The following is a 21,767-nucleotide window of genomic DNA, read 5'->3' as shown; positions in this document are numbered from 1 at the left end:
GAGCGAAGGGGCCGCTCTCCCAGTCAGAGCCGGAGCCCGGCCTCAGTCACTCCCGGTCCACACTGGGTTCCCGTGGGAACAGAGCTTGAGGTCTAGCCTCAGCTCTTCTTTCCATCACAGACAGACCTCATCTTACTGTCTCACTTCACTGCGCTTCCCACGTGTTGCATTGTTTTTTACAAATTGAAGGCCAGACCCTCCACCAGCAAAAACAATTTTAACTCACTTTATTGTGACGCTTGCTTGGTTGCGGCGGTCTGGAGCCGGACCTGCAGAACCTCTGGGGTACGCCTGTATTTCCAGAAGAGCAGACACAGACCGGGCCTCTCCTCTGCGGATATTTAGAAAAGGGCATTGCTTCCCGTAGTTGAAGATGGTAATATTTGGCTAAACAGGAATATTTTTTCCTCACCTGGATCACCCCCTATCAAGCCTCTCAGACTGGTCTCCTACGCCAGGGTCCAGTTGGGGAATCTTATTCCCCTGCCCCTCCCCCACTGACACTGAATAACCAATCATAGACAAACTGGAGACTGCAGCTGCCTCCTCCTAATCTGCTACTTAGTTCTACCTGGAGTTGACAGGTAAATTACTCTGTGTCATCTACTGTCACCTCCCTTTTAAAATACGGGCAATATTCAGTCAATAGATATTTAGTTGACATCTCCTGGGTAAAAAGCAATGTGTTCAACATAAGCAGGATAGAACGCTGAGTAAGCTTATTGGGCGCCACATCAATGTGAAAAGAGTCCCATACACAAACACCTTTAATATTTGACCGATATATAAAATTCTCGGACCACGTGAGGATCAAACAATGTGCTGTTGGCACTTACAGGAGGGAGAAACAACTCCGCTCTGGGTGGGGCACTTGGTAACGGTCACAGCAATGGTGAACTGCAGTTAGAGCGTCGATGCCAAAGTCATTACTTTGCAGGCTTTTCTCACCAACTCCTTCCTTGAGTTCTCTTTCCCCATTTTACAGATGCGTAAATGAAACTCAGATAGCTTGAGTAATTAGTCCAAGGGCACAAAAGCTGCTGATTGGTGAGGCTGAAATTTGACCCAGATGCCTGTGTGGTTTGCAGCTGACTTGGCTCTTGAATGGTGATCGGCTTTTGGATGAGGGCATTGGCAGACAAGTCGTTCCCTGCACCAGGAAGAGCATGTGCGAAGGCATGATGGCATGACAGGACGGGACAGAACTCGTTTTGCTATGGCTAAATGATCGGCTCTGTGGTTCTGAGCCCAAGCTAAATATTGGTTGTTCTCTCCTGTTGCATCAGAGCTGTCCTGAGTCATGTAGGCAGAGGCTGGCCCTGCCTTCTGACCCCCAACAGACACTATCTTTTTACATGGGGACTCTTGAAAGAGGACTCAAAGCCTAGCTCAGGATGCCGCACACCTCAGTCTCTGGGATTAGGGTTTTACAGTGCTTGACAAGTGCTCTTGTGAACTGTAGCCCTATTGATCAAAATGAGAACAGCTGAAAGCGATTCCGACCAACCTCCTTAGCGTGTGAAATCCCTGCCAACTTTTTAAGGATAATGGTACTTGGGGTTTCGGCAATCAATTCTGAAAAGCTCTGAGAAGCACACTACAGTGTTCTCCAGCAAGCCAGTGTCACTGTCGTGTGTGCGTGCGTGTGCGTGCGTGCTGTGAAGTGCCTTCCCTTGGCTCAATATGCTTGGCTTACATGTGGGTCCACTCTGCTCCAGAAGCCTGCTGGGATCCTTCGGTAATTAAAGTTGTGCTTCGATTAAAACCACAGCTTCATTCAACAGTGGGGCTCACTAGTCCTTTGCCCGACTCATAAATCATCTGTAAACTCTAGGGGGAGACATTAGGGAAGGTTATTAATTACAACTACCATCCTTTGGAAAACATGCATGTGGAAACACGCATTTTTATATCAAGATATCCTGTGACCCTCAACAGAAGCTTGTGAGGGATGCAGGCTGCAAATGACCCTCATTAAGCCCATTGTAAGGCTTAGGAAGTTTAAGTCAGTTTCCCATCATGGTAGGTGTGAGCTTCTCTTTCTGGCTGTTTCACTCACGGTATACCAAGAAATTTCTGATGAAGTCCTGGATTCCTCCCCCTACTGTGAAGTCTCTTCTCTGTGGGATGACTGTGTGGACAGTGGTCAGAGAGATGCTGGTAGGACAGGCTTGTTCTACCATAATATGGGGCTCTGCTTAGTCTGAATATAGATTATGCAGCTATACACACAGAAACTTGCATGTAAACACAATATGTACATATAGGCACATGCATACATGGATGTTCAAGTATACTACTGTGCATATTCTCCACCCTATACATTCAGTACACATGGACATGAGCATGGTATACTCATGACATGTGTGCACACAGGTATGTATAGACACATACATAACACTCAAATATGTGCATTCACACACATACATATAGCCATAAATGCACATGAAACAAACACATATTTTTTCACACACATACACACAGGTATAATTATAGATACTCTCCTATATTTACCAGAAAGAGTGGCACGAGGAATTATCAAATATAGTGCCACAGTGTGGAAGAAGCCAGACCATTTCTGAAACCATTTGTGTTGTCGACCTCCCTTAAGGTCATTCGGCTGTCACCCATATTGAAAATGTGACAACTGGTGCCCCCACCCTCATCAATCACACATTCGAAGCCGATGATTTTCCTCCCAGAGCATGGGGTCGGGGGGAGGCTATGTGGTTTGACTAAATGTGAACTCTGACTCTCCTAGGTGTCTAGGCCACTTCAAAATAAAAATCAACCCTGTTTGCATTTCTATACCCCTCCTGAAAGGGTGGGAAGTCTGGTACCCAGCACATCACCACATCCCGATTCTGGGCCCACGCCGGACCCCAGCCTAATTTTCTCAGCCCGATCGGCCTCTGTTGTCTCCAACCTCCTTAACCAACGTGGACACGCTCAGCTCCTGTGTTTGGGATCTTGTGACCAGACTAACGCGGCCAGTGCAGGGGTTGGTGTGTGTCTGCATGGGGGAAATGCACTAATATGGATGTTTCTCTTTGTGTGTGCACCCTTGCAGTGTTGTTTACCAGGATGGATTTTATGGTGCAGACATTTATGTAAGTATTCATTAACGTGCATGCCATCCTTGTTTCCTCCCGGAGTCATTGTTTTTACAAGTTTGCTGAGAATCTCTCTACTACTCGGTGCCGTCCACGTCCACTTCCCAGGCCGTGGGAGAGTCCAGGGACTCGCAGGGCGGAGGGACTTCTGCTCACCAGAGCATCCCGCGCTGTTGAGTGAGTGGAATTAACTCCTTGATCAACTTCAGAATAAATGCGTAACCCCCCCCCCCAAAAAAAAAAAAAAGATGGCATTTCTCTCATATCAAATAAGATCACTCTACAAAAAAGAAATCCTCTCTCAAGTTCTCAGTGTGGTCTGTGTTTTCCGTTTAATATTTAGGATGACTGCTGTCATTACCAGCTGCAGAGGGTTAAATATATTTTCATGGCTCAAGTTTTCAAGGGTGTCTTATAAATATGTTTAATTGCTTATCAAAAAGCCCTAGAAAAATATTCCATCTCTCCCTTTCCTTCTCTCTGTCTCTTTCTCCTCCCTACCTCCCTCCATAGATGATTTTAGCAAGAAACATTTCCTAACAAAAGTATGCCAACTTGAGCATTACACCCTTATTTTCTTCAACCCTATTTTTCCATTTCCCTAGAACTGCTCCCTGACTCAGAATTGTCTGTTAAACTTAAAACGGGTCCGAAGCTATTCACTTTTAGAGAAAGAATAGGATGCTTCTCATTATGGGGACCGTAATTAAACTTATCTAAGTTGACCTAGAAGCCGTTATTCTTCCACATTATGATGTGAGCAGCGGTGTTATGAAAATGACTTGGAATAAACACAATTTGAAATAAATAGGCAAGATTGGTGGGCATTTTCTAAATTATATACTTTCTTCATTACAAGTGACCTCAAATAAGTTCGCTGGAATCACACTTGTTTTATAGACTAGATAACAAAGAAAAATAAAACCGTATTTCTGATCAAATTAATGTCATTTACTAGAAAATGAGGAAGACACTGGTTATTTAATTTTCTTCTCTTTGAATTTCAAATAATTACAATTTTGAGACATAGTATTAATCTCCATCAGTGATGAACTTAGTTGAGTTCTATTATTATTGCATCAAGTCCAATCAAGTACATTTATTATAATCTGTGAGTTAGCTTCAATTTTTTTTCCATAATAAAACTAATGAATGATCTACGTGTTCTTTATTCACCCAGTGAACAACCAACTTCCTTTTTTTGTAGCTTGATGTACTCCTTCTCACATCCTCTTGATCCAAACTTTCAGTTTATGCCATTTTAAATGGAGAGGCAGGCTGAGGCTGAGCAGGCTGGACCTCTTCTACATCCTTAGGTACCCAGTGAACCCAAACATCTGTCCACCCCCTCCCCCAGTGTAGCCTCCAGATAGAATGCACACATACAGGGACTACAGTTGACATAACTAAGTTAGGGAATTTCTTTTTTTTTAATTTTGGAAATGGAGAGGAGTAGAGAAAGAATGGAGAAATCTAAAAAGAAAAGTATCTCCATTCACACCGACCCAAGGGGGAAAAAAAAGTGAGTGTTATGTAAGCCTAGCTAAACACAAACACATGGTAATATTTGTTATCATTTATTGAGTATTCACCTCTCTGTTAAATGACAGTAATTGATTGGAATTTATTGAGGGTGGCAATAATTGATTGAATTAATAATTTGAGCTGTTCTATGGTGATTTCTCTCTCTCTCTTTTTTTTAAAGATTTGTTATTTATTGATTTTTAGAGAGAGGAGAGAGAGAAAGGCCGGAGGTGAAGAAAAATGTGGGAAGCATCAACTCATAGTACTTGCTTCTCATATGTCCCTTGCCCAGGGCAAGTAGGGGTTTTGAACCAGTAACCTCAGTATTCCAGGTCGGTGCTTTATTCACTGTGCTACCACAGGTCAAGCCTATGGGGGTTTCAAATTGGCATCTTTCCCTTGCCTCATAGATTTGTGTATAGGAGGAACTAGAAGCTGGTTGAAGGTATAGGCTGTAACAGTCCACAAACAAAGAAACAGAATGACTAGTTAGTTAAAATCATTGATAAAGGATGTCCTGTACTGGTTTGGAATAAATGAAAATCCCTGAGAATGAAGCAAATGGAAAGAGCTAAGAGAATCAGAAGAGAAAAAATACGCCAACATCTACACTAAGGAGGAATGAGTAATTCCATTCAGGAAAGGAAAGCCCCAGAACAATCCCTTTGTGTTGTTGGTTTTTTGAAGAGCTTTTGCTTCCCACAAATTCACCATATTTGGGCAAAGCCCACCAGGCTCAGTGGTACAGCCCCTTAGGTATCTGGGTGATGTTTAGATGAAAGGACTTATAGGTATTTCGGTAACTTCCAAGTCCTGAGTGTCCTGATTTCTTGGTTTAGAACTGTTTCTCTCACCCTTTTCAAGCCACCCTAGTAGCCAAAAAAAAAAAAAAAAGTATATATTTTCCCACTGTTCCTATTATAATGACAGTAAGATCTTTCAGCGAGGGGTGAGGGGTGGCGGCTCCAAAGATGCAATTAGGTAGTGGGAAAACAAACTAACTTCAATATGAACTTTAAGTCTTGTTTACCCAGCACATTTCCTGCTGTTTTCCCCAGAAGGCAGCTCAGGCTTGCAGACCTTCTTGATTTTTGGTTCTGTGTAAGATGGCAATCTTGGACTATTGCTGCTGGGTGATGTGTGCTCATGTGCGACAGCGAGGAACTGGACCACCCTATTACAGCAGCAAAACAAGGATTCATGGATGATCTTAACTTGATTTAAGGGCAAGAAAAAATATGAATATGTCCTGCACTCTAGAATTTATGGAGCAGGATTCAACTGGGCTGGAAGTAATTTTGAGTGTGCTTTTTCAAGCTGCTACCCCCACCTCCCTTGAGATGCTGGTATGTTCCAATGAGTAGACACGTCCCCAGAGGCCCATTTCTTTAAGAAATGATGATTAAAGAGGTTAGAAAAGCCTGTGAGGTTCTATTCTATTTAAAGGAAGTTTCTGGTTTGCTCTTTCAATCTCGTTAGAAATAGTGCACAATAAACAGGTTTAAGGCAATCCTGAGAGGGCCGTCCTAAGACATGTGTCAGATACTTTACTCACTTCTGATAGGTTTAAACCAGTTATATCTTTTTTAATTTAATTGGGTAGAGGAGTGAGCTTCTAGCATTGGTGGTTTTTAAGATGTTAAGGAGAGTTCACTCTTCAGTTCTTCCTCCTCAGGTATTCTCCGTGTTGACAGCAGAACAGAGCGAGTCAACAACAAGGACACCCGTGTGTACATCAGCGGGGCTGCCCTTTCCCATGCGCCCCACCTTCTCCCGCCCCTTCTCCCCGTTGTTGTCCAAGGACCTTCCCTCCCTCCCACCGGATGTGGGAGCCCTCGAGGGCATTTCTGATTCGAAAGACCTGAAGGGCCCCTGCAACTGGCCAGCCACAACCTGCTACCCAGAACTAGCTCCTTCTTAACCCTTTCAGAGCAGAAAGGATTGAGGAGAGAGGGGGAGATGTTCATAGATGCCCGGGAATTGCTAGAGGGGGATAGACTTGTTAGGAGATGCTGTGAGCCAGACGCCAAGGTCAAAACCAGGGAAGTTTGCTGAGGCTGAGAGCAAAGAGAAAGCATTCTATTCAGGAGCTCAGCCACTCAGTAGAGATGCTGCCTGTCACCACAAAGGGACCTATTCAGGGTCAGGGTGGGTGACACTCCTCAGAGAGGATGTAAGGGTTGTGAGTCAGAAAAGAGATTAGAAAGGGTCACATCCGGGTCACTTCCACCTGGGGACATACCTCCACCCCCTCCATACTCGCACATGCTTACTCTCTCTCTCTCTCTCTCTCTCTCTCTCTCTCTCTCTTTTAGGTCAAAAGATGGGAGTTTAGTTTGCATAACTAGCATATCAATCTACTAGTTCAGTGTTATTACTTAGCGTTGGACACTGAAATCAATCCTTTTAAATTAGAAAGTGGATCAAGTTAAAGAAAAAATAAATACTAGCAGAAGTGATACATGGCTATGACATCTGTTTGAAAGGTGAGGTAGAAAGACGAAGTTCCCCAGACCTCACAAGCAATCCATTACACTTAGGGGTGCAGCTATAGATCTCGTGAGGCCAGAATTGATCAGGGAGCTGAAAATGAGTGTTGCTCAGATGAACTCAGCTAAGACACTTATCATAACCCACTCAGGGAGCGATCAAAGGATATGGCATTTGATCAAAGGATAAATGTCGAAAATGGGAAGAAGGAAATGACAACAGAGCTATCAAAAAGGAATTGACAAGCCATCAGCAGAAACTGGAGTAAGACAGTGGAGTTCCGGGCAATGGGAGGAAGGGAAGAGAAGATGAGGAAGGGGACAATGTAAATGTTAACCATGTTCCCTTGTACTCGGAGCGCCTCAGGTCCCTAACAGGCAGGGCAGCCTGGAGACTGCCTAGCAAATATGTGTCGATGAAATTCCGGTGCGTTTTTCCATCATTCCTAAAACCTGACCGAACAAGTTTCTGGTTGGCACCACGGCTAAACACAGTCGGTCCTGAATTCATGTCACTCTGCTGTGTGAGGGTCTTAAAACAAAGGGGTGAGCGCATGTCACTGAGGGTGGAGCTCAGGAAGAAGTGGCAGCAGCTTCAGCATCATGTAAAGCTGGAAAGCAAACATTCTCCAAATATATAAAAACCTCCCTTCCTCATCCCAGAGTCTCTGCTTTCAGTGTGAGCCAGCCGGGGTTCAATGTCAGGCTGGTCAGGCTGGTCCATCACCACAGGGGGTGGGGTGAGGCCACAGCCCCTCACGAAGTTCAGCCTCTGTTATGTGAGAGAGAACACCTCTGCCCCCACTGTATCTCTTCACTGCAGGCTGAACAGGGAGGAAGCTCATTACATTACCTCCACTTCTTGTTTTCAGAATAGGAGACTTTTTTCATGTTTTTAGAGAAAAGATGATATCACTTCTCCAGAAATCTTCACTGACACTAACTAGGGCTTGACACCCCCCCACCCCCCACCCCAGTGGTCTGGCTAAAAAAATCAAGTCCTGAGAATGGCGTTGTTGCTGTCCTTGGACAACCTTTGATAGAGGCCGTGGAAGGAAGGAACGGTGGGAAGGGAGAGAAGCGTGGTGAGCAGACAGGGTGGGCCAGCCGTTGGGGAGGCGCAGCTGTCCTTGCACCGTTTGAATTAGCAATGAGTGGGAACTTGGAGGGGGCAGAGACAGCGAGAGCGAAAGAGGGGGGGGGGAGAAAGAGAGGGAGAGAGAGAACTTCCAGATTAATTTAAAGAGGAAAGTTCAGTAAAACTAAAATGGAAAGGAGAGCCAGGCTACATAAAAAAAAATGTCAAAATACTTAACTGGAGCCATCGGAATATGCTTGGAAGGGTGAGAAGCCATGCAAATATATATATTTTTTCTTCTTTAAAAGGAAACACAGGGTTTATAACACAACGACAGTGAGCGTACTTGAGCCCCATCTCCACCTCCCTGATAACTCTCAATTACAGAAACTCACAACTGGGATTGTGCGGCAACGCCTGGTTTTCCTTTGGGTTCGGTGGGTGGGTTCCGCTCGGGTCCTACTGAAGAGATGCAAACTTGTAAATGAATTGCTCTGGAATTTCTGTCTGACTTATGCATTTTCTTTTATTTATTTCATTTTTGCATTGAAAACATTACATTTCTGTTTCCTTATAGAGTAGTGTATCAAGAGCCTGTCTATGGCAATAAATTGCTACAGGTATGAGATCCTGACTGGTGGAGAAACTCGTCACTCTGGTTGTGGGTTTGCCGTGAAGTCCTACTAACAAGGCCGTTCCAGGGAGGGCGATGTTCTCTAACATAGAAGGAGGAAAGACTTAACTGAATTTTCCAGTTTTGATTTCAAGTCGTCTAGAATGGAGATGATGAGATGATCATCCTCAAATTGCCCCTCTTTGCTAGATCACGAGTGTATCAAAATGGGGGGTGGGGGGCGGGGGCATCTGGCTTGGCTACACACATTTCTTCCAATGAATCTGGGTTTTATGAATACAAATTCAGTGGAAGAGAATTCTAGGGTTTCACAGAACCAACCGTAAAAAAAATAATAATAATAAAATAAAAAATTAGTAGGTTCCAGGAGTCAACTAGAATGGTTAAATAAAAAACCTATGATGCATGTAGCCTTGAGAATAGCATAGTGAATATGTATATATTTTCCCCTGGTGTCATTGTAGATGCTTATAAATTCACTCGCTCCCCTTGCTATAGCTTTCAAACCTACCTTTCACTGCGGAAGCAACCCCCAAATGAACACATTTGCAGGAAGAGAAGGAGCCACACCACCACTGGAGTGTAGCTGGTTGAGTCTCCAAATCTGGTCTCTAACCAACAACAAAACTGCAACTAACGTGAAGGAAGAAAGTAACAGTAGGATGATCAGCGGGCGTTTTATTACTTGGATTGGCCTGTAACCTGCTATTATCCTTCTTGTTTGGTATCAAGTCAATTAAGAAAGTTTTGTGTTTTTTGTTTTTTTTTTTTTTTTTTTTTTTTTTTTTACTGTGAAAATTCATCATTTTAATAAGAACTCTACTATGGAAAAGGTTACCTGAACCTAATAGAGGACAAAATAATTAAAATTTCTGGGATGAACTTTTATTTTCACGTTTCAAGAAAGCTTGCCACACCTCAAAAACAGCTGAATGTATCAGTGCAGATAAAGTAGGGAGTAATGGCTTATATTGAAGTTTTTCACCTTGCAAATATTTTTGTAAATGTTGTCTTTATAAAGAAAGTGTTGAGCTAATTATATGGACACCAATCCACCTGTTTTGCACAAAGTGAGATCCTCTGATGTTCTCCGAAAGGAGGAGACCTCCATCTGGGATAGAGCCCATTATTACTCTAGTAAAGGGTATCACACAGCCCTACTCACCCACCAGCACACACATGCCCCCCTCTCTTCCTAAGTAATTCACCATTTGGACATTAGAGCATCTTTTTCCAAAAGTACTCTCTAAAGGTATTGTGATTTCCTTTGTTAAACTACTTCACGACGCAGTGGAGAGCCACAGTGCTCATCAGTGTTGCTTTAGGAAGTCCTCCAGATGGAATGACCAGAGTGACCACTTTCATTTTAATTCAGCCCTTCCCAAACCTGTCTAGTCTAGGTACCTTTTCCCCCTGGTACTATTAGTATCCCAGCAGCACACTTTTGCAAATGCTCTATTGGGGCATCGTTAGAGATTTTTTTTATTTTTTTATTTTTTTTTGTATTTTTCTGAAGTTGGAAATGGGGAGGCAGTCAGACAGACTCCCACATGCGCCCGACCGGGATCCACCCAGCATGCCCACCAAAGGGTGATGCTCTGCCCATCTGGGGCATTGCTCTGTTATGACCAGAGCCATTCTAGCACCTGAGGCAGAGGCCATGGAGCCATCCTCAGCGCCCGGGCCAACTTTGCTCCAATGGAGCCTTGGCTGCGGGAGGGGAAGAGAGAGTCAGAGAGGAAGGAGAGGGGGAGGAGTGGAGAAGCAGATGGGCGCTTCTCCTGTGTGCCCTAGCCGGGAATAGAACCCGGGACTCCTGCACACCAGGCCTACACTCTACCACTGAGCCAACCGACCCGGGCCCTCGTTAGAGATTCTTTTTTTTTTTTTTTTTTTTTGGTATTTCTCCGAAGCTAGAAACAGGGAGAGACAGTCAGACAGACTCCCGCATGCGCCCAACTGGGATCCACCCGGCACGCCCACCAGGGGGTGATGCTCTGCCCACCAGGGGGCGATGCTCTGCCCCTCCGGGGCGTCGCTCTGTTGTGACCAGAGCCTCTCTAGTGCCTGGGGCAGAGGCCAAGGAGCCATCCCCAGCGCCCGGGCCATCTTTGCTCCAATGGAGCCTCAGCTGCGGGAGGGGAAGAGAGAGACAGAGAGGAAGGAGAGGGGAAGGGGTGGAGAAGCAGATGGGCGCTTCTCCTGTGTGCCCATGCCGGAAATCGAACCTGGGACTTCTGCATGCCAGGCCGAAGCTCTACCACTGAGCCAACCGGCCAGGGCCTCATTAGAGATTCTTAATCAGTAACTTCCCCCAGTAGAGTTCCAGGGCTCTCACTCACAAAGGAAATGATTCAGACCAGGGAGCCAGTATCTTTGGTGGCCATATCTGCTGGTGGTGGCAGAGGCAGGAGGGGCAATTCATAACGGCCATTTAAATTTTGTATTTCATATAGGGTCGCATTTACATTCTGCTGCCCAGCATGTAAAAAATGAGTATGTTTTAAGAGCAGGGCGTGTAGAACTATGTTGTGCTTGTCGCCCCTTTCCTCTTGGCTCGGCAGTGGGAAACATCTAACTGTCAAAGACGCATTTTTGTCCTAAGATCTGGGAGGACCAGTTTCCACGTGGACACGGTTTGGTGGCAGCAGCAAACGGAAGCGAGGACTCCTTTTCCAGGCACCACCACAGAACCTTGCAGGAGCTCTGGCTATGCTCAGCCAGCTGCAAAATATGGAGCAATAAAATTGATTACAGTTACCTGTTAGAAAGGCAAATTAAAGCAATTTGTATTTTTTTTTGATCATTTTACAGTATATGCACACAGACACTGAGTTATTGCACAACTCTGTTATTCCTCTACTGTGGATTTCATACGGAAAACAATAGCAACAGGAAGACAATGCAATACATAGGTGTGTAGGTATCAGGCCACCTAACCCTTTTCTTTTCCCCGTTGTTACATATTTCAGGGATCACATAGACCTGGACTCCAGTAGGGTAGCCACCAGCCCCATGTGGCTAATTACATTTAAATTCAAATGAACTCAAATTCAATAAATTAAGAATTCAGTTTGTTGTACCAGCCACATTTTAAATGTTCACTTAGGACAAGTGGCTACTGTATTGGACAGCACAGAGGGAGAACATTTTCATCATCACCAAGTGGTCCAGTGGACAGCAAGGAGACCATTGATTAAGGTCAAAATCTCTCCACTGGCCCCACAGACTCAAGCAAACAATGGCCTTGGCTCTTGAAATGCCAGTGTTTTTGAACAAATTTCTAATTAACAAAGATAAGTGTCAGGGCACTGACCACTTAACACACGCCTGTGTTCTCTGAATGGCCAAATCATATGCAAATATGTAGAGGATGGGCCCTTTTCAAAGCTTCTACATGGGCATATCTGTTGTACAGATGGGTCCCAGGTGTACACATGTCCATTTGAAGTTCATACAACAAATACTGACCTAGCAGTCAGTGGGGTCCATGCTAGTTACCTTCTGTTTGCACAGCTACCGTTATTTCCACTTATCAAACCTGCTGCCCAGTTTCATTGATGAAGACTACTGCAGAGGTGGGGGGAGACATACAGAGTTCAAACAAAGAGGGTTTGCAAGTGGGATGTCGCTAAAAATCTTTACTGGGACTGAATTCATAGTCACCAAATCATGATTGATTGACATGGCGCTTGATGCAAATGTCTTGGTGGTAGCTTTGCTTTCTTATTCTGGGAGTAGGAGACAAAAATAACACACAGACACACACATACACACAGACACGCACACACACACACTCTTCACTCAGAGCTTTCAGCTAGTTGCAGCTAATACCTCCTAGCAATCAGCTAGCCAATTCCACCCCTCCCTACCTCATTAAGTGTCCTGCACACACCTGTGCACCTGCGTCTTGCCGGATGCCTCAGGAGGGCCAAAGAGATGGACAAGCAAATGGAAGGAACGGCTCCAGAAATCCAGTGACCTATTTTCCCCTCAGCCCATCAGTGTGTATCTGCGCTTGGTGCTGGTATGACAACTGCTTTGGTTTCACAACTCCTCAGCACATTTAATGAGTTTCCCCATTCCTAATTAGACAACATGGTGTTAGGAACACCAGGTGGTGTCTGGCTAAGACCTCTTTTTTTTTTTTTTTTTTTTTTAACTTTCACGGGAGATTTTTTTTTTTCTTCTACTGGCTCCAAATTATTGCTGATTATCTGTCACGATGTTTCGGATGTGTCTTCTGCAGGACTGATCCAAAGAACAAACTTGTTTAAAGATAAACTAGCTTGTTAGAATCACTATGTAAGTGATGGCCAATTTGCTGGGAAAGTTAGCTGTGAGTGGTCAGAGGTAGAAATAAATTATTGAGACCAGTTTAATCTATATCCTGAAAGATGAGTTTTGAAGCTTCCCTGCTCATCCGTCTCCTATCCTACTATTGGGTTTTTCCCTGTAGGTTATAGAGCCAAATGTAATGATCTCCTCTTCTCTCAATCCTGCTTTTAGATATTCTCTGACATGTCCATGATTTGGCTGTTGGGTGCCCTCCAACGCAGTAGTCTGTCCTGAGTTGCCCTTTTTGGTGAGGGTGAAAACCTTTCCCTCAGAGGATTATGGGACTGTGTATTTTAATTAGAACCTGAACAACGGTCCCCATGTTATCAGTGGAGCCTGGATCCTAGTTAATTGTGCTGAGATCATTCTACAATGGTTGATGCATCGCTTTGGTCGGCTGAGCAAGAGCTCTGTTATTTTCACAGTTTGCTAATCAATGCTCCACTGAACACAATTCCTTTCAAATATGCCCATTTGCTTGTCCTCTGCTTAATTGAACAATTGCAGTTACTGGTACATACAACTAAATGTTAATTATTTTTTTCAGATTTTTTTTTCTCTCTTAATGATTTTATTTACAAATTGGAATACTTCATTATACTTTCCACACCAAATTCCCCATCTGAATCAGTGTGATATCTTCAGCCAAAAAGACAGAATTTTTTTAAAGAAGCATTTGCCACTCCTTTTTAAAATAATTGTGTAAGACGTGGAAAGCAAGGCAGAGTCTTCTTTAATTGCTTTACTGGCTAAGCAACTATGTGTGCAAGAGACTGCTAATGAATCTTCAGTCTACGGTGTTTTTAAAAATATATATATTAAAAGTAAGACAAGAGGACGTGAGCTTGACCTCTATTGGATTTTTAAAGGAAGTAATCAAAGACTAAATAAAAATGTTAAGTTAATAGCTATTAAGTCATGGTGAAGTATAATCAGTTTTGAAAATCTGGAAAGTTCAGCAAAGTACAAAGAGTGTTGAAATAATCCCCCTTAATCCTCCCCACCCCAAGACAGTCGCTGTTAACACTTAGGTACAAGTTCTTCAAAGGGGATCTGGGTGCTCCCTTGGGGATATGCTTACACCTGCTAACCTTTAACATCCAACTGGGGTTGGTACTCAGTCCCCTGTCTGTCCGTTTGTTTTGGACTTCCGCTTTGATACTAAGCTTTCATTAACCTCCACTTTAGATTGGTAGATTTGGGGAACTGCTGTTCTGGTGTGGTCTGACCATTGGGCATCCCTGCGTCGGGCTCCTTGGCGTTCCTAAGTTCGATTTCTCCTTGTGTTTCAGGGTGGTTATGCTGCATACCGCTACGCCCAGCCTACCCCTGCCACTGCAGCTGCCTACAGTGACAGGTAAGGGTCTTCATTCTTGTGCTTGACAGCTGCTTGGACATTATTAGCTTAGCTGGCGGGAGATGAGATTCTTGTCCAGTCTTGATGCCAATGCATGACAGCTGGGTAGGCAGCACCCACCAAGTTAGACCCCACTGTGCAACTCAAAAGAAGGCCACGCAGAGAGAGGATGAGCAGTTCTGTCCACTGCATTCTAAACTCTCACCCTCTCCGCTAAGACACAAAGAAAACGATATGTTTTGTTTATGTGTAGATATCTTAATTCTCGCGATAGCACTCCTTGCACGTACACACGTACACTCCCTGTCCAACCTCCTCACGGTCTTCTATGAAAGGTCACGGTGTCATCTAACTCGTAGGGAGAAAACCAGGTGATCCTGCAGGTTTACCTTGACTTTAAGAACCCCATTTCCCTTTTTTACAACCTATTCCACCCAGGAAAGCACTTTTTACTCCATAACAAGGGGATGGGGGAGGTGTATCTGGCATTCCTAAGGAGATTTGTTCTTTTTGCGATATCCAGCGTTGGATCCGACTAAGATAAGCCAACTTTTATTTGTGATGCCCATCACACATTAAGACTGGCAGTTGAAAGAGACAGAAGTGCATTTAAGGAATGCAGAAGTCAAAATGGACGGCGGGGGCGGGTGGGGGGGTGGGTGGAAGAGCTTGATGACCAATTACCCAGGCTTAACAGATGACTGGGTTCCTGAAATGGCAAGACACAGCTATTTCTGTTCAGGTGCCTTGAACAAAGAGTGTGCGTTTCCGTAATTGAATGCAACTCGTTGGCTCTGTTTCCTGAGGACATAAATGTGAATGTTCAGATGCTCTGCATGCTCAAATGTCATTGAGGGTGCTTATTTTGGGTAATGACTGTTTTGATTTTAAAAATCTGTTTCATGAATAAAGCAGCGATGATAACAATTTGCATGTGTGGCTGAGGCATGCTGGGTCAGACAGGTAAGCAGGAGATGTATTCGATCCTGAATGGGAAGTGTCAGTAGCGACTGGTTCTCCTCCCTGGCCTGTTGTGACTGAGTCCCTACCTCGGTTTGCTGTGGTGTGCTTTCTCTGCAGTTCCATTCCATTTCTCACAAGACGTGTTGTCAGCTCGTGGTAGCTACAGAATTCTTCTCGGGTATGACGAAGCAAAATAAATCGCTGAACTCTAAAAGCAGCACTTTGAAAAACCTCACGCATAAACTTGTAATAAATGGCTCGTTTGGCAAGATGTAGTTGAGATCTGCCATCTGGTTGTATGTAGGCATTATTACTATATTCTTATCAACAACCATAACGCTATCTCAAGACTGGAGGGAGCCTCCAAAGAAAGCCAAACAATTGCTAAGAATCAGTTCTAAGTACCTAAATTATGCAGTTACCCAGTTATCCGTTGTCAAGACGCAAAATATGTTTTATGTCAGTTGTTATCTTCAATACACTTTTGACACTGGATTAGGAAAAATGGAGAGGGTCAATAGGTTAATAAAAATGTTGACAATCTTGAAATACTTAAGAGCATTCTACACATGAAAAGGCTTAATGCTATTAAATTCTGCACAGAAAAGATTCACAAAGTATCAATTGTAATGTGGTTTATCTACAATCCTTAATTATTTTTATGAAAATATTTCTAGATGCTAAATTCTCAAACACCCGCTTTGCATATAATTATAATCATAGGAACTTTAGCCTGTTGAATAATTATAAGACTCTTAAGCAGATTTATTTCTTTGAATTTTTTATCTTGCTTCTCAGTATAAGTGCATCTACCCCCAAGTTGAAAACAAGGTTAATTACAAAGATCTCATTTAAATTGCTTTCTTCAATAAGACCAATCTAGACATTTGAAAAAATAAAATTTGTTTAACACTATTCTTAGAATTACTTGAGGATCTGGCCATCTCCATTTGCATTCATCTAAAAATTAAATTAAAATTTTGTTGCATTTAGGGATACCATATTTGCAAATATATGTATAAAATATATTTTAATATTATTAAGATTCTCATTGGCAAACATGTCCTACTGAAAAACTGCCCTTATTCTTGGACTGGTACATTTTGAATAACTACAATTCCCACTTGAGTGTAATAGTTTCAGTTGAAGAAACCAACTAAATATAGTCTTGTCCACGTCACTGGCCTCTTGCTGTTCATTAAAGACATTTGCACATTTGGTCTTCTTGGTTGCTGTGGAAATTGATGACCAACCATATTTAACTTTATTATAAGCAAGACACCGCCACATGTGGAAATACTGCATTGAGGTAAATGCAGTAATAGGTAAATGACCAGAAAACATCTTTAGCATGATATTTCTGGTTTGATTTGTAAAGTGTTTTGATGAACTAACTGGTGGTCCCTCCTTTTACATTTAGTAAGTGGGTAAAGAGAAGGACAACCCTATTACAGAAGACACAAATGGTGGGGAAAATGTGAAATGATCAAAACAGCTTTTTAATCTAGATTGAAGGTGCCAAGTCTAGAACGCATTTTTACACGATCGCAGTGTAATATCAGTAGTGATAGATTCTTAGCTCCTATTCCCTAGAAGATAAAGGAAACCCTTCTTAACCCAAAGAACCTCTTCCAAAGTAGGTGGTAAAATCAGCAGGAGTTAGAACGTGTCAGTAATGTCCACGGTTGTCCACCTGATCAAAAGAGAAACTGTAACAAACATTCCCTGTGATCATGAGTCATTCTTCAGATGTTTTGAAAGCAAAAGAGGTTTGGTGTCCCTAGTTGGTAGAAAGTTACCCTTTATCAGCACAAATTAAGCCCTCATCAAATTAAAGATTCAGAGACCTTTGGAAAATATTGAACTCAGGTAACCCTACCTCAGGACTGCCCCAAAAGTCCTAGATGGGCAACTTGCAACTCTCTGCCCATCGTTTTCTTGGTTAAACTATCCCATGCTGATGATCCTGGAGCACCCTGAGAGTTTCTGAATGCTGACGTTCAGAATGAAGACCATCTGGTGTGGGCAGAGACTTCCCCAAAGCCAAAAACCTGGCCGGGCTAGGTCATTTTATAGCCTCACTGATGCACTTAATGGGAATAGGCAAACATCTTCACTTGGCATTTAGGAAACCTTTGGTAAGCACTTGACCTCACCAAATCTTTATTTTTAATCTCACTTTGATTTATGAAAACTCAACTCTCCCAAACTCTTATAGGAGATTGTTTACTGAGCTTGAATCAATCAAAGCATGGCAGTGGGGCCGATGGTCATCTGGTCATTGCATGTCACTTGGTGTTGCTGATGTGTCCGTGACCCATTCTGGATTTGACAGGTCCATCATCATATTAGCTCGATGAATGGCTTGCTTGAATTAAGCCTGGGGGCAGGCTTCTCTTGATGGATTGGCTCTTGATTTCTTTGTGTATTATGACTTGATGGTTGTTGCATCTTTGAGCAGTCAAACCAGAAGGTGGGGGAGGTGAGGTGGAGTTTCCCTGTTCAATGAATTATGTCACAAATACTGGGGAAAATTCATATGGGGTGTACACAGCTTGGATGGAAATATTATCTCTCCAGAAAGGCAGACATTTGTCATGCTTCTCCTGCTTGCTGACATTCTAACATCTAACAATCAGTGCATGAGAGCCTCCCTCCACATTAGGACAGAAGGGAATTAGAACCAGACCAGCTCAAGAAGAAAGTAGTACAAAAACGGTTCACTCAGAAATTTCATAATGATCCCATTGCCCTGATAGTTACCAGGGACCATTTCTTCTTTCACGTAGGATGTATCTCCTGTAACGATCCCTGAGAGTCAGCAGCTATATACATGTAGCTATAGCCCCGGCAGCACAAATGACCCTAGACTGAGCAAAAAAAGACAACAAGCAACTGGGCTTTATTTATTGTCTATCCCTTTTTGTTTGTTATCCCTTAAAGTTTTGTTGGTGGTATTAGACTGTACCATATAAAATTGTTTCTTTTTAATATGACAGTCATGGTGGAATAATGGCAATTTTATATAGCTCATATTAATGCACATCCACTTAAAATGCCATAAAATCAATTATCTTGACCCTCTGCATTTGTCATATATATGTATATTCATACATATTTGTGTTGCAAACATATATATATATATATATATATATGCACAACACAGGTACACACACCTGTGCCTTAGGACCTCAGGAAGGACTCATTAGAGTATCCAGGTAAATCTTAATGCAGTGAGGCCAGGACTAGTCAAATTCAGGCAGTAGTCACAAGGCACATGCTAACATTATTTAATTCTGATACTCATAACCTATGAATAAAAGGTTCGGTTAAGAGAGAAACAGATTAGTAATTCTTTTTAAAAGTTAATAGGGATAAGTAGTCATGTCCTTTGGGTCATGGAGAGGCTGGTCTACTATTTAAAATTATATAGGTGATAGAAATAGGTACATACATACATACATGGGTGAATGGATAAATGGATGGATAGATAGACAGATGGATGGATGGATAGAAAGGTAGAAAAATGATAGATTCGTTGATACACAGATGTATAGGTGGTCAGATGAACAGAAAAAAGGAAGGAAGGAAGGAGGAAGGAAGGGAGGAAAGAAGGGGGGAGGAAGGAAGGAGGAAGGAAGGAAGGAAGGAGGAAAGAAGGAAGGAAGGAAAGAAGGAAGGAAGGAAGGAAAGAAGGAAGGAAGGAAGAAAGGAAAGGAAGGAGGGAAGGAGGGAGGGAGGGAGGGAGGGAAGAGAAAGCTAGCAAAAGACCATATCTCTACTTTCTTATAATATTTTATCATAAGCTTAACTACAGGAATAGAACTAACACCATATGTACAACCTAAATTCCATCTAAATTGAAGAAGGACAGGGATTTTAGTTTATTTCCTTTGGAGCAGGCTATTCTCTCTGTATTTGAGAACTTTTTACTTCCTGGATTCAGGTTAAATAGTAGAGAGAAGCTGTCATTTAAATAAGGCTGACAATTGCATTTAAAATAGTATACCAGTTGATTTGAGAGTCCTTATCAAATGATAAGGACTAAAAATGAAGAGATTGGTCAGCCTGTAAAACACTGAGCATCATGAATGGAAAACCTAACTTACTATTTTACAGGGTTTATTGGAGGGTTACACAGGTAATATGTAAAAATATTGTGCTTTCGAGATTTCAGGATTTTACTTTTTCCTATTTGGGGTAGAATACAGACAGCTTCATCTGTGAATGAGATGTCTCTCTTAATGAGGGCAGACAATGCAAAGCAGACAAAGGCAGTGGCTCTCACTGTTTTCCCCATTCCTTTTTATCTAAACCAAGTTTCACAAGATTGAAACTATTTCCGGTTGAAAGGCAGTAGCAAGCCCCCTCTCCTCTGTGATGTGTGCAAGGTGTGACTCAAGATCTCATCCTAGTGCTTTGTTTAAAGCACTATCCCCCAAGGTCGGTTCAAGAGCCGATGGCTGCCTCTGCTGACATTATCACTGGCTTACCAGGGCAGGACAAGAACACAGACAAGGGGATATGGTTACCAACTCACCTGGGGAATGCTCAGTCTTCATCCAGGTTTCCTTCGGATACACTATGAAAACCAGGTTTTATTTTATGAAATGATGACCAGCAAATGGTAGCTTTTTTTTTTTTTTTTTGGTATTTAATGTTCTTACTTGGCAAAATGAAAGTTGGCAACTCTACGGTAACCTGTTTTATGGACCTTGTTCATCTTTTTGAGACATCATTGTTGAAAAAATAGAGTGAGAGACCACTGTACAACTTGGCAATGCCAAGGATAGTATTCTCCAATGAACAAGAGATGGAAGGCTTAGTTCATGGAAGTTCAGAGAGGAGAGAAGCGTATCCCATGCCATCTCCCTGGCTGAGACAAGGATTGAGGGCAACAGGAAGCTATTTGGAATTCAGATCTTAACCTATTGAGTCAAAACATTGCAGCAAACTGTAGTTACTATTCTCAACTTCTTTGATAGTGGCTTAAGTTATTGTTGATTTGAGGGTTTTTTTTATCTTTTCTGCTGTTTTCACTCATCCTGATGAGCTCACCTGGGTTCTGCAACTTCAAAAAAGATGCTCTGTTGAGTTGTAATAGAAAGGAGGAGAAATAAGTCATTAATTTCTTTATTTATATTGTTCTGAAGCCCACTAAATAGAAAAATATGTACAGTTTTCATTTAGAACAGTGGATTAAAATTATATACATATATACTTATATAATGTATATATTTTATAATACATAATATGTAATACATTCCTAATTTTATTTATATTTTTATTTTTTTAATTTGGCTCAGGAAGAGAAAGTGAAACTTATTCTAGATAGCATGAGGGTACCTAGAAAGAAACACAGATTGCTTGTGAGTTTTCCATTACAAGATAAAAATAAATTTCTTTAATAAAACTTGAGCTGTATCTGATCGTGCTCCTGTTAATGTTCATTAGGTGGAATAGAGGACTTTATTATTTGCACTATTGATTGATCCTCTGAAACACCACACCATGAGACCAAGTCTGATGCAGTAGAGGAACCGAACTTTGATTTAAATCACTTCTCTGTAATAATGAGATAGCAATATTGTGATTAGAGCAATAAAACCAATGGCTATTTATGGAGTCCTTACTAGGTGACAGACACTGTTCTAAGCGCTTTACAAATGTTGTGTCATTGAGCTGACACAACAACCCTGTAAGATCGATGTTGTCACCTTCATTTTACAGATGGGGAAGGCAAGCTTGGAAAATTGAACAAGTTGTCCAGCTCAGTTTGAAAGTTTGACGTCTATGCCCTTAATCACTAGACTCTGTTGCTTCTTAGTGGAGCAACCTTGAGAAATAATTTCTTTGCAACAGGGACCTCCTCGTCTGTTATGGGTATAGCGACTCCACCTTACCAATTAGTTTGGAAGTTTTGAGATAGTATCTGTGAAATAACCAGCACATTCATGAGGTCAATACGTAAAATGTCCTTATTTTTATTTTTATATAACTTATAAAGTATATTTTTATATACTCCCACAAGAGAGTCATTTAAGAACTTTAACTCTGGACAGCAAGAATGAGCTTTGAGGAACCCAAAAATACCCAGGTTATTTCTATTGCACATGAATCTCTAAAACTGTGGGTTTGGAACCTTTTTTTTTTTTTTAACAGTTTTGGAGTCATTCAAAGAGTTCAGGTAGAAGAGTGACAAAACCTACTCAACTGAGGATGTTATAGACAAGTCATTTTATATAAAATAGATACGGTTATATGCAAACCT

At 42.2% G+C, this 21,767-nt stretch overlaps 1 protein-coding gene across 18 annotated transcripts in view; it reads left to right on the top strand.

Moving 5' to 3' along the window:
* RBFOX1 (RNA binding fox-1 homolog 1) overlaps positions 1–21,767 on the top strand; it is a 1,119,122-nt gene that overhangs the window by 1,065,835 nt on the left and 31,520 nt on the right. For 10 of the 18 annotated variants that reach the window (XM_066382652.1, XM_066382658.1, XM_066382660.1 and 7 more), the window contains 2 exons: positions 8,782–8,824; positions 14,469–14,533. In XM_066382652.1, the coding sequence (XP_066238749.1) occupies positions 8,782–8,824; positions 14,469–14,533 (108 nt within the window). Of the gene's footprint in view, positions 1–3,070; positions 3,111–8,781; positions 8,825–14,468; positions 14,534–21,767 lie in introns of all 18 variants that reach the window. The other 8 variants (XM_066382662.1, XM_066382653.1, XM_066382659.1 and 5 more) reach the window with 1 other exon arrangement.

This window comes from Saccopteryx leptura, chromosome 4 (assembly GCF_036850995.1).
Source record: "Saccopteryx leptura isolate mSacLep1 chromosome 4, mSacLep1_pri_phased_curated, whole genome shotgun sequence".
Taxonomy (NCBI): Eukaryota; Metazoa; Chordata; class Mammalia; order Chiroptera; family Emballonuridae; genus Saccopteryx; species Saccopteryx leptura.
This window is presented reverse-complemented; position numbering and strand designations above follow the sequence as displayed.